Genomic DNA, 13,512 nt, shown 5'->3' with positions numbered 1-13,512 from the left:
TCTATATTCTCTGTGGAAATGTGGTGGGCCATGTGATAAAGCCTTGCTACATACATATATATATAGATATATATATTAAAAAATCCTAAAAACTGTGAGAGATTTTGGTTGGGGAAGATCGTCAAACCTCTTTCGAATCAGACTAATAGATCAAGTTGTTTACGTTTCTCTTAACAGGAAAAGAATTCAGAAAATGAAGTATTCTCGAGACACCCTTGTGTCATACCTAATTATCCATATGCCCAAAATCAGTCATAAAGACTCTCCCATAAAAGAGATTGATTCTAAATTCCATGAAAATGGTGCTGTATATGAAAATCAATTAAAGTTATATACTGATGTCTCAAAGTCGGAGAAGGGTGTTGGATGTGTCGTAGTCTACGAGGAGGAGTCATAGGTAGCTAAATTATCTAACTGTGCCTCTATATTCATTGTAGAAATGATGGCATTAGTGAATGCTTTGGAACTTGTATTAATAACTAATGTTAAAACCATTGCAATTATACTGTGACTTCAATACAGTAGTGAATACTGTATAAGATTTTCTTACCAGTTTTTATAGCCTGCACCTATTCATTCAAAAAGCTCAAGAGGGGCTCTTTCATATTTCATATCAGCAGAAGAAATCATTCTTATTATTATTATTACTTGCTAAGCTACAAGCCTAGTTGGAAAAGCAGGATGCTATAAGCCTAGGGGCTCCAACAGGGAAAATAGCCCAGTGAGGAAAGGAAACAAGGAAAAATTAAATTTTTAAGAAAAGTAACAACATTAAAATAGATATATCCTATATAGACTATAAAAATTTAACAAAACAAGAGGAAGAGAAACAAGACAGAACAGCATGCCAAGTGTACCCTCAAGGAAGAGAACTCTAACCCAAGACAGTGGAAGACCATTCTGGGTTTCCTCTCGTGTGGAAATTAATAAAAATGAGGTAATAGACAGGGTAGTAAAGGAAGATTCTCTAAATGGAAGTTATTGTATACAAAGGCTATCCCTATCTAGATATGAAATGAGATAGGTCGATAATTTTAAGAAAATGGCAAGAGAAGCATTTTTCCCCTCGTCAATAATAAATCCTGGTATGCATCTGTAAATAGCAACCAAAAGGTTGAAGTAATTGAGAATATATTGTAGACGGTAGCATAGCAATAATGCATGCTCATTGTAACAAATTACTGTTAGTTGAGCAATTTCTGGTTTGCTGCTCAAAATTTGTAGATCACCATTGGAAATATCCTCATCATCTGCTATCCCTTTTGACACAAAGGTCCTCTGTTAGATTTCGCCATTCGTCTCTATCTTGAGCTTTTAATTCAATACTTCTCCATTCATCGTCTCCTAGATTTCTCCAGTCGTCTCTATCTTGAGCTTTTAATTCAATACTTCTCCATTCATCGTCTCCTAGATTTCTCCAGTCGTCTCTATCTTGAGCTTTTAATTCAATACTTCTCCATTCATCGTCTCCTAGATTTCTCCAGTCGTCTCTATCTTGAGCTTTTAATTCAATACTTCTCCATCCATCATCTCCTACTTCACACTTCATAGTCCTCAGCCATGTAGACCTAGGTCTTCCAACTCTTCCAGTGCCTTGTGGAGCCCAGTTGAACGTTTGGTGAACTAATCTCTCTTGGGGAGTGCAAAGAACATACCCAAACCATCTCCATTTACCTCTCATCATGATCTCATCCACATATGGCACTTGAGTAATTTCATTTTTGGGGAAATATCATCTTAATGGTAATTCCTTTATTTTAATTGTTAATCACTTCTATTATTTCCTTCTGCCCTTTCCTCACTAGGCTATTTCCCTGTTGGAGACCCTGGGCTTATGGCATCCTGCTTTTCCAACTAGGGTTGTACTTTTGCAAATAATAATAATGCTAATAATAAATGCTGTTGTGTATTCTTTATTATATAACTGAATCCCTTGAATGCCCAGACTATTTCTTTAAAGAGTTTGTGGGTTTCCTTGTGAATAATCAAATTTGCAAATGTTAATGGATAACTATATTATATTTGTGTCTTTTATTATTGTTTCTTTATTGCTTCTTATAAACTATATTCATTTACACTTGGTCTTACACAGCCATTTTTATCTTTCCACAGGTGCCTTTAGTTCCATGGATCCCAGCCATCAGTGCTATCATTAATTTATACTTAATGTTTAATTTGTCGTCTGGTACTTGGATTCGATTTGCTATATGGATGGCCATAGGTAAGTACTAATCATTTGTTACCATCAATTTCATTTTGTATTTGCATTTGCAGCTACCATATCTATTTGAAAAAATGCAGTGTAGTGTAGAGTGGTGAAAATCATCTTTGTATAACCACTTTGTGCTTTGTTGTATTTTGTTAGGATTTTTGCTCTAGTTTTACAAGCATTGTACTTGAATTGTGATGCGTAATGTCAATAGCCATTTACTGTATTGTGCATGAATCTCATTTGAATTTCAGTCAGACATGAGATCTCATTTTTAATAATTTACTGTTTGAAAGATATACAATACCTGGTTATTGGATGCGAAGAGCATTAAAATATTTTAATTCCCCAGTAGAGCAAGATTGTCACCTACTTTTGGATTGTTTTGTTTTTATAGTTTAATGTATGTCCTATTGCTTATGCAAATGAAACTATAAGTAGTAAAAGCTAGATTGATACTGTAGGTTTATTTTTTTATATTTAACTACTTTAAGTGGTGTTTCTTCATACCAAACACATAAAGTCTTTCCTGATTCTCACTTCTAGTTAATGTATACACTCCAAAATCAAACCATTGTTCTCTAGTCTTGGTATAGTGTCATAGCCTCTGTACCATGGTCTTCCACTGTCTTGGGTTAGAGTTCTCTTGCTTGAGGGTACACTTGGGCACGCTGTTCTATTTAATTTCTCTTCCTCTTGTTTTTTTATAGTTTATATAGTTTACATAGGAGATATTTATTTTAATGATGTTACTCTTCTTAAAATATTTTATTTTTCACTTTTTCCTTTCCTCACTGGGCTGTTTTCCCTGTTGGTGCCCCTGGGCATATAGCATCCTGCTTTTCCAACTAGGGTTGTAGCTTAGCAAGTAATAATAATGAAAAAAAATTGTAATTTCTAAATTGGTTAGATTTTGATTGGTTACATCACCAGCCCATTAATTGGGATAATATTTTTTCTCATTGTAAATCATTTTAGACACTTTAATCGCTGTTTACCAGAAAAAAAGGCAAACATTAGTTAATAGGTCATACTGTCTGCTGCAAGTGGCTCTTAGAGCTTCAGAGATGCTTTTGCCGAATGTAGTCTTTTTTTCGAGACATCTTTATTCTTTTCTTTGGGGTTTATTATTACTGTTTGCTAATGTTATGATGTAATTGGGGAAATCATTTCCTTGATCTCTTACTTTAGCTGGATGATATAGTTTCCTTTCCATTGGATAGTAGTTTGCTAAGGAATTTATCCATTTATATTATCTGCCCTAAAGAATAAAACTGGAGACATATCTTTGTGAGATTTAGGAGAAGTGAAGATTGAATGTATTATTCGATAAGGATGGAAAATATAGCAATGGTAACTTCTGCTCGGCATGGCAAACTCACTCAATACCATGCTGTGACTTTTGTTTGCTGAATGACTTAATCTTAATAATGTTAAAGTGGCTGAAGAAGGGGAAAGTGGGTAATATTCACATGATTTCGATATGGAATGCCTCCCACTAAATCACGCTCTTATCTTGCAGTTTTGCTTTTAATTGAAATTTGTAATATGAACCTTTCATAGGGTTCATATTTACCAATTGAGACTTTTTGTTGTGAACTGAAGGCTCTGTAGTCTGTCAAGTGGTGGAAAATCTTACCTTTAAAAAAACAAACTTGAGATCTTGAAAAATCATTGTAAAGGTTGTTGTTCTCTTGTGTTTTTACTGTGTTAGTGAAGATTTGTAATTGATTCCGGAAGCTATGGCATAAACCAGTTTTTTATATAAACTAAATGTAATGTCTTAAAATGTCTCATATTACCAAAAATATGATAAATCATGCTTAAGTATTTTAAGGAAAAGAACATACACATGTACAAATGCATCCTTCATCATGAATGGTAGTTGATACCATTGACCGTGGCATTCCTAAGGCATGCACTATCAACACTTTCCCCTTTTTTGTACATTTTTTATTTAACAAAAGAAGAGTTTCTATTCGAGGAAAAATGGAATGAGATGAAAAAACATGTCATTTCTTTCTCTCCTTACATCTACTACACATATCACTCACCTCTTCCCTACAGCCTTTAAATGTTCTAAGAAAGTAGCAAAGAAAGGAACCCACAAGAGGCCAGGGGTAGCCTTAGAACCTTCAATAACTTTTTCTTAAATGGAAACCCTGGAGAGATTTCTGGTATTTCAGAAGGTGGAGGGACAGGTAATGAAGGCCGCTGTTCAGGCATATGGTGGATATTCACTAATAAGAAGTAAGATTTTATGCAAGCAGAGTGCAGAAAAGGGTTATCCACAACCATGACAAAGGTTCCCAGGATCATGCACCCAAAAGATCAGTGAGAAACATTTTATGAAGAAGGTGGGGTTACAGATATGCCTTACCTAATGTAAGGCATAGGCTTTTGATGTTTCAGAAGCCTGTAAATCACAGGAGACATGAAACCAAATGGAGTTGTTGGAGTGAAGGGAGGTGTATTACTTCCAATGACAACTACAGCGGTTTTTTTGGTGTTTTTATGTTTTCAGCTGAACGTCTGCCACTGGTACACAACCACTTTCACACTCCTTTGAAGGAGGATTCGTAAAACAAAAGGTATGAGGATCGATCGTGATGAGAACATTATGTGGCCACACCCATGATCTTGGCCGGGATAAGTACATTGATCACCTTTAATGCAAAGGACAACCAAACACTGTTAAATTGCATAAAAACAAAGCTGTAAAGATGGTAATAACTTCAGAAAACCCAAGTCAATGTTCTCAAGCAGCAGTGGAGATGAATTATCATGTGATGGCATGTAGACAGGTGAGTGAATGGATACACCCCTTCAGTCAACTGCTGCCACTACGCGATTATCAATCTTCAGTGATTGAAGCTACTTACTCAAAATATATTCCTTTCCAAAAGATGAAGATTTGCATTGTTGGAACAAATATTACATTGGTTTTTGTCAATAACTTGGCCCAGTAAAGTTACTCTTGAGTACTGTATTTATATTAATTTTTTCACTAACACAATTCTTATGCTACTTTCGTTTCTCATTAACACCTCAGAGTTTCTTTAGATATTAATCGATACTAACTTTTATTTTAATTTCACGTTAGTGTTTTTTTTTTTTTTTTTTTTTTTTTTAATTTCTTACTTCATCCAAGTTTCCATTTCTATTTTGGTTATAGGACATAGGACTGAAAAAAAAAAAAACGATTTTAATCATATCTTCTAAGAGGAAATACTGATGGATATCAGAACTTGGACAGACCATATATTCATCATAATGATTTCTGATAATGTGAATATACCTAGCCACACATGTACAATTTAGACTGGTCCTTATGGAATAACTATTCAATTTAGTATATGCATTATGGTAGTAGCACAACACAGTACTTTGTTATTTCAGTGATTGAAATGTAAATACCAGCAAATTGTGAGCTCATGTTTTGCATTCCTGTTTTCCCTGTCAGTTTGCATGGCTAATTGGCTGTTAGTGATAAAAAAGGCACTACAATGGAAGGTTAATTTCATGCACAAAATCTCTGCTCTTTATGGCACTCCATCTTAGTTCTTGTTTGCATGCCTTCTTGTTGTACGTTCTGTCTTTAAGAAGTCCAAATAAGTGCTGAACTGCATGTAGATTCATAGGGGGCGTGTCAATGCCATTAGGCCCCATTACAATGTTTGGGAATACTATGTTTATTGCTGAAGAAATCTACCAATTTTCAAATGATATTTAAACTAAGGTCAAAATACCAGTGTCAGATATCTTAAAAAGTAATTTCTTGTTTAAATAGGTTGCATTTATAAACGTCCATATTTTATTAATTTGTATGAAATTCTTTAACTAAAATTCTGAAAACTAATGTGTTTTAACATAATTATATGTAATGCCAATTTGGAAAGTATCATTGAATTCCATTTAGCCTTCTCTTAGATATGCCCATCCACATCTTTAGACTTTATTTTTTGAGAATATTATAAAATTGAATTCCTTTATCTTTTGTAATAAATTTCAGGTAGTTATAGGTAGAGGGCTGATGTTTCAAAAAGATAAACTTTTTCCCTCAAGAAACATATCTGCAATTTTTCAAAGATAATTGTATGAATGATCTACCTCTTGTGTAGTCGATATCCAAAATGGATGCATGGCTTATTTGACTATATATATATATATATATATATATGTGTGTGTGTGTGTGTGTATTTTTGGGCTCAAGCCATGGCGTCCTGATGGAAGGTTCCTTTTTGGTAGCTTCCTTGGGTATAATACTACTAAGATATTCCCAGAGAATTTAACCACAGGTTATCACAGAATTCTAACTTCTGGAGCGAGTATCTCAAAGGTTTCCCTTTAAGACATCGTAAATCAACAGGGGACGCATGTCTAAACGCGCCACATAGCTATCTTCACCCCGAACAGAGTTAATGCTTCGGTGTGTAAGGGTAGAGAATAGCTGGGAGCCGTTCCACAGCCAATCTCACTCGTGGCTACTACTGATACTCGAGACGTAAACAAACGGGCGCCATTGCTCAAATGACGTCACGCCCGTCTTCATCCTTTGTTTAGTAGCTGCCCTACTTAGACGGATTTTCCCTGTGCTCCTTTTATCGATTTGCATCTACGTTATGTCGTTACCTTCAGCCTCACCATCTTCTGGAAAGTTGAGTACAAGGTTCCAGTATTGTTTAGTTAAGCTCTGGCCGTAAAGTAAATATTACTTTTCGAGATAATTGCTGTTTTGTGGCAGAGCTGTGCCTCTACCGGACCCGCCATTTTATGGCGTCGTTGTTGTTATGCATGCCTTATTTAGTTAGCCACAACAACGCTTCCGGCCTTATTTACTAATCGAATACATTAGTTTATTTAGTCTTCATAGCTAGGAACTTTTATATCGTGTTTCAACGCTTTTTATCGGTCATCGATTGACCTCATACCAGTCGGCTACTATAGCCCCCAGGCCAGAGCGCCTGTACATAAGTGTTCATGCATGATTTTATCAGTGATCCTAGACTAAGTTATGAAGATAGGGGCATTATTTTACAATACTTTCGACCGTGATGCAATGTTATTTCGCCTTCAGGGACCATATAGGGGATAGGTTAGTTAGTGTCTCTTTCTAACCTAACCTACTTGTAGGACCCCTATATGCTTCCTTCATCCCCTGCCTCGGCATTCCCTCTAATTAGCCTTGATTCCCTTTCTGAGTAAAGGGATCAAGTGTCTAATGGAGTATTTATCGCCTCTCAGTCCTCCCTAAGGGAATGAACCCCCCCTTAGGGTTGCGCCCGAGAGTGAGGTTAGGCTAGCCCTACCTCTATGGCTAGGATTAGTCTATGACTATCCTGCGATAGCGATATGTCTTCTACCTTCCCTAGTTCAGGACTTTTAGCCCTGCTCTAGGTTAGGTTAGGAAGGTTTCTCTGTTCCCTGCTGAAACTGTACCCATGCACCGTTTCAGCCGATCTGCCTTATCTTAGGTTAGGGAGTGTCCTCCCTTTCCCTAGTGGCCGCTCTGGTACAGAAACCCTTCCTTGGAAGACTTCTCTCTACTCCCCTCCCCACCTATCTCTTGTATAGCCTAGCCTATGCTTAGGTTAGTCTATACCCACCTGTCCCCTGTCCTACAACTCCTCCTTAGGGTGGAGTAGTAGGGCTACCCGAGCTTCCCTGTGCAGTCCGCTCTGGTACATATACCCTTCATAGTGTCCTATGGGGTTAGTTTCTAGAGATGTTCTGCATATGGGGGGCTCCCCCTCTTTGGGTGTCCCCTAGCCCTCCCTTGGGCTACCTGCTCCCGGTCCTCTGTGGCCCCTGCTCCTGGATGATAGAGCCTGTCTCTATCATGGGTACACCCTCTCAGGGGGGGGATGTCTGGAGTCCATGACTGAACTTCCTACACCCCTCCCCCCCTGTCTCTCTCCCTATCCGGGTGCTGGTCTCTTGCCGCCTCCACCGTCGGCGATAACCGCCTCCTACCCTGGTGACTCTCCCTACCCTTGCCGACAGCCCCCCGTGTGCCGGGGGACTGCCGACTGCCGCCGGCTCCTACCGGCGGCTCTCCTCCCTCCTAGCTTGTCGTCCGCTCGCCGGTCGGCCGCCGGAGTGCCGGCAATCCGGTTCCGCTATACATTGTCCCAGTCACCATCCGGCATCCTCCGACTGCCGGAGCCGCCGCTCCCCTGCCGGCGTGCCGCCGTTGTACCGGCGGCCGCCACCCTGGTATTCTCTTGACTTACATACTGTCTGTCTTGATGCCAGAAACTCTGTCGGAGCGACCTCCGGCATGCCGGCGGCTTGCCGGAAACCCCCGGAGGCGTCAAGAATACTTGCACCCCCTTCTTCTAGCTATCATATGATACTGATAGCCCTATACCGCAAACAGATGGACTGTTTCCACTATTAAGATCAATACCTTGGTACTGTTCTGTTATGGATCATGCTGTCTCTTTGCACTCTTCTATTTCCAGCATGCTGCGTGCATCTTTGCACGACTGGTTGCCGGAAGCAGTTACCTTAAAAGGAGGCCTTCTAGCCCCTAGTTTGGGACCGAATGATCTCGGTCCCAATCTTACTCTTGGTTTTCCACGGAATTCCATTGCCCTATGGAACTCTAAGGAATACTATCCGGTGCCTTCGGTCTCGGATTATCCAAGGACAAAGCTTACGGTAACCAGCCGGGCGAGATGCATGGAGTATGTTCTCTTTACTATTTCAATCTCTATGCATCACACCCTTCTTTAAGTTAAAATTAATAATTAATATTAACTTAGTTTAAGAGCCATTCTTATGACTCCCCCATACTCATTTTCTCTTTCTTCCACAGGAGGAGCAGATGAAGTGTGACTTCGCCTTCTGCGCTGTGAAACGCCCGCAGTTTTACGGGCATACGGCTTGCAGGACTCACGCCCCTTGTGCCGACAAGAAAGGGGATCTGAAGTTTTGGAATCCACTGAACTGTACGGTATGCCAGGCTCACATGACTGACGCCTTCCATAACCCTCCCTCAGCGGAGGTCAGAGACATTTCTCGTGAAAAGCTACGCAAGTGGGTGCGTGGCTTCCAGAAAAATGCCACCGGCCCTTACCTGGCCACAGAAGAATTGAGGTCCCTCTTGTTCCCTAAGGCCTCCCCTGATTCAGTGGTACCCAAAGATGTGATTCCCATTGTCCAACTTACAGTGGAACCTGATGTTGTCATGGCTCAGTCCATGCATGAGTGTCGCTTGGATTCCGGAGATGACGAGCAGATGTCGGATGTCTCGGAAGACACCGAGAAGACGCTAATGGCTCAAGGAGCCGAAGATGACGAAGACAAGGTGGAATACGCCGAGTCGGAGCAAGAGGTCGCTCCTCCGTCTATCCCCCCTCCTACTCCTACACCGACGGAAGTGTCTATTCCGTCTACCTCCTCGACCACGGATCCCTCTTCTTCCACTCAAGAGTTGATCCGACTGATTAGAGCCGTCATGGACGACAGGTTGAAGGAGAATCAGGAGTCCATCAGGTCCATGATAGGATCCAGAGAACCGAAGAGGATTTCGGTTAAGGATCTCCCCGTTTGCTCACATGCCAACCCGTGGAGGTATGCTGAGCATATGGTGATCGCGACCGGCAGGATCTTTGTCAGTGATAAGGTCGGCACGGTCCCCTTGGAAGACGTGGAGTTCTTCCCAAACTTTGAGGCCTACCCGGACTGCTACGTCCGTCTGCGCTCTGAACCTGCCTCGAAGGAAGAGACCGAACCGAAGGAAGAGATAGTGTTCGATCTCGCAAAGGCCCAGGCTATGCTAGCCAACACATTCAAGAATAGGGGCTTTACCTGCTCTAAGCTTCCCGCCCTGAGCAAGAAGCACCCTACTTATGTCGCACCTGAAAGTGCGATTCTTCCATTCTTGGAAAAGGCCTTAGCTGCGTGCCTTAAAGCTGCGGAAGAAGGGAAAGCGCCTCCAGTGCAGACCCTTCTCTATAGTAACTCCCCCTGACGCTCGAAACTGGAAAGATGTCCAGCATACTTTCGTCGTGGGAAAGCTAGATCCTGACGTCGCCGGACGTCAGTTTAATGAAGACCTCCCTAAGCTCAACGATCACCTCCTTCGTCGGGAACAAGATACGAAGGAGAGGCTCGCAGCATCCTTATCTCATCAAGTCCAACTTGAAATCGTGGCCTGTGACACCAGAGTACCAGACCACTACATGGTACTCTCCAAATCCCACCTGATAACCGTGATGAAGGACTTGTACCACTTCATAAAGGCTCGTAGAGCCTGTCGTGAATTCGTGTTTGCAGGTGCTACCGTGAAACACGAACCCCGGAGGCTGATTTCCTCCAACATCTGGGGTAAACACCTCTTTCCCTCCGACCTCGTGAAGGAAATCACCGACAGAGCCGCCACGGAGAATAGGAACCTTCTCCACAAGTGGGGCATGTCCAAGAAAAGGAAACCCTCTCAGGACGACGGACCTCAACCTAAGAGGAAATCCCAAAAGCAGAAACCCCAGCAACGTCAACAAAGACGTCAGTTTCCGGGACCCGCTACCTCCCAAGTGGTTGCCCAACCACAACAGACCTTTCAATTGGTCCCCCAACCGGTGTTGTCACAGTCACCGGTCTTCACCCCTGCTTTCGAGCAACAGTCAACTACCTTTCGTCCCAAAGGTAGAGGCTCATACAAGGGTGCAAGCAAAGACGCCTCTCGCCGTCCCTCCAGAGGCAGAGGAGGAAAGGGAGCTAGCGGCCGAGGCAGCAAGCCCTCGGGACACCAGAAGCAATGAAGTGCTTCCGGTGGGAGGAAGACTCCGCCAATTCCAGGATCGTTGGACCTTCGATCCCTGGGCACACAGCATCGTCAAGAAGGGTCTAGGCTGGAGCTGGACTCAACCACCCCCAACCTTCCAGCAATTCTTCCAACAATCAACCCCCCTTCTGGAAGAATATGTCCTAGATCTCTTGAACAAGAAGGTGATAAGGAAGGTAAAGTCCACCAGGTTCCAAGGGAGACTGTTTTGTGTCCCCAAGAAAGACTCCGACAAACTCAGAGTCATTCTGGACTTATCCCCCCTCAACAAGTTCATAGCGAACGACAAGTTCAAGATGCTGACTCTTCAACAGATAAGGACCCTTCTGCCTCGAGGTTCCTACACGGTCTCCATAGACCTGGCGGATGCCTACTGGCACGTTCCAATGAACCATCACGCTTCCTCCTACCTAGGATTTCGACTCCAAAGGAAAAGCTACGCCTTCCGGGCCATGCCCTTCGGCCTCAATGTGGCCCCTCGGATCTTCACAAAGCTGGCGGACGCCATAGTACAACAGCTCCGCCTCCGAAACGTCCAGGTGATGGCCTACCTCGACGACTGGCTAGTCTGGGCTCCATCGCCCGAAGATTGTGTAAAATCTTGCAACAAAGTCACCCAGTACCTAGAACACCTGGGATTCAAGATCAGCGAGAAGAAATCTCGCCTCTCTCCAGCTCAGAAGTTCCAGTGGTTGGGAATCCACTGGAACCTTCAGTCACACCGCCTTTCCATCCCCCAGAAGAAAAGGAAGGAAATAGCAGGGTCTGTCAAGCGACTGCTGAAATCCAAACACATTTCAAGACGCCAGCAGGAACGAGTTCTAGGCTCTCTGCAGTTCGCCTCAGTGACAAACCCAGTGCTTCGCGCACAGCTAAAGGATGCCGCGGGAGTCTGGAGACGTTCGGCATCCATCGCTCGAAGAGACCTCAAGAGACGGCTTCCAAACAGACTACGACTTCTTCTAAAGCCGTGGTCAGAAGCAAAGGCCCTGAAAAGGTCCATTCCTCTCCAACACCCTCCTCCATCACTCAACATCCACACGGACGCTTCGCTGGAGGGTTGGGGAGGTCACTCCCACCAAAAACAGGCTCAAGGCACCTGGTCTCCCCTGTTCAAGACGTTCCACATAAACATCTTGGAGGCCATGGCGGTCCTTCTAACCCTAAAGAAGTTATCCCCGCCACCCTCGATCCACATCCGTCTAACCCTAGACAACTCGGTGGTAGTTCGTTGTCTCAATCGCCAAGGCTCAAGATCGCCCCAGATAAATCAGGTGCTTCTCCCAATCTTCCGTCTGGCAGAGAAGAAGAAGTGGCACTTGTCTGCAGTTCACCTACAAGGATTCCGCAACGTGACAGCGGATGCTCTATCTCGGACAAACCCGATAGAGTCGGAATGGTCTCTAGACGCAAGATCGTTCTCCTTCATCTCTCACCAAGTCCCAGAACTTCAGATAGATCTCTTTGCAACGAGCGACAACAATCAACTTCCTCGGTATGTGGCCCCGTACGAGGACCCCAAAGCAGAAGCAGTGGATGCCATGTCACTGGATTGGAACAGATGGTCCAAGATCTACCTGTTCCCCCCCACCAACCTTCTGTTGAAAGTCCTCTCCAAACTGAGAACCTTCAAAGGGACAGCGGCCCTAGTGGCTCCCAAGTGGCCTCGGAGCAACTGGTACCCCCTGGTCCTGGAGCTGCAGCCCAAGCTGATCCCTCTCCCGGGCCCAGTTCTCTCTCAACATGTACAGAAGTCGACTGTCTTCGCTTCATCATCGAAAATCAAGGACCTTCATCTCATGATTTTCTCTCCCTAGCCGCAAAGAAGAGGTTTGGGATCTCGAAGAAAAGTCTGGACTTCCTAGAGGAATACAAGACCGAATCCACAAGACGGCAATATGAATCATCCTGGAGGAAATGGGTCTCCTTCGTCAAGACAAAAAATCCTAAAGAAATCACGATTGATTTCTGCATGTCCTTCTTTATTCACCTTCATGGACAGGGATTAGCAGCCAATACGATATCAACCTGCAAATCGGCCTTGACCAGACCAATTCTATATGCTTTCCAAATTGATCTGTCCAGCGACATCTTCAACAAACTGCCGAAAGCATGTGCTCGCCTACGCCCAGCACCCCCACCGAAACCGATCTCCTGGTCACTAGACAAGGTGCTCCATTTCGCCTCCAACTTGGACAATGATTCCTGCCCTCTCAAGGATCTGACTCAGAAAGTTATATTTCTCTTTGCTCTCGCTTCAGGAGCTCGAGTCAGCGAAATAGTGGCTTTATCAAGAGAGGATGGACACATCCTGTTTACCGATACAGGTGAAGTTACCCTCTCCCCTGATCCGACGTTTCTCGCCAAAAATGAATTACCCACCAAAAGATGGGGCCCTTGGAGAATATGCCCCCTGAAGGAGGATGCCTCTCTATGTCCAGTAGAGAGCCTCAAGGTCTATCTTCGCAGAACTTCAAACTTTGGTGGAGGCCAACTCTTCAAAGGAGAAACA

At 43.2% G+C, this 13,512-nt stretch overlaps 1 protein-coding gene across 3 annotated transcripts in view; it reads left to right on the top strand.

The window, feature by feature from the left end:
* LOC137618116 (cationic amino acid transporter 2-like) overlaps positions 1 to 13,512 on the top strand; it is an 85,883-nt gene that overhangs the window by 69,079 nt on the left and 3,292 nt on the right. For 2 of the 3 annotated variants that reach the window (XM_068348117.1, XM_068348118.1), the window contains one exon: positions 2,113 to 2,221. In XM_068348117.1, coding sequence (XP_068204218.1) covers positions 2,113 to 2,221 — 109 coding nt within the window. Of the gene's footprint in view, positions 1 to 2,112; positions 2,222 to 4,733; positions 5,014 to 13,512 lie in introns of all 3 variants that reach the window. The other variant, XR_011039727.1, reaches the window with a different exon arrangement.

This window comes from Palaemon carinicauda, chromosome 24 (genome assembly GCF_036898095.1).
Source record: "Palaemon carinicauda isolate YSFRI2023 chromosome 24, ASM3689809v2, whole genome shotgun sequence".
NCBI classification, from domain to species: domain Eukaryota; kingdom Metazoa; phylum Arthropoda; class Malacostraca; order Decapoda; family Palaemonidae; genus Palaemon; species Palaemon carinicauda.
Note: the sequence above shows the minus strand (reverse complement) of the source record. Positions and strands in the feature narration are given on the sequence as shown.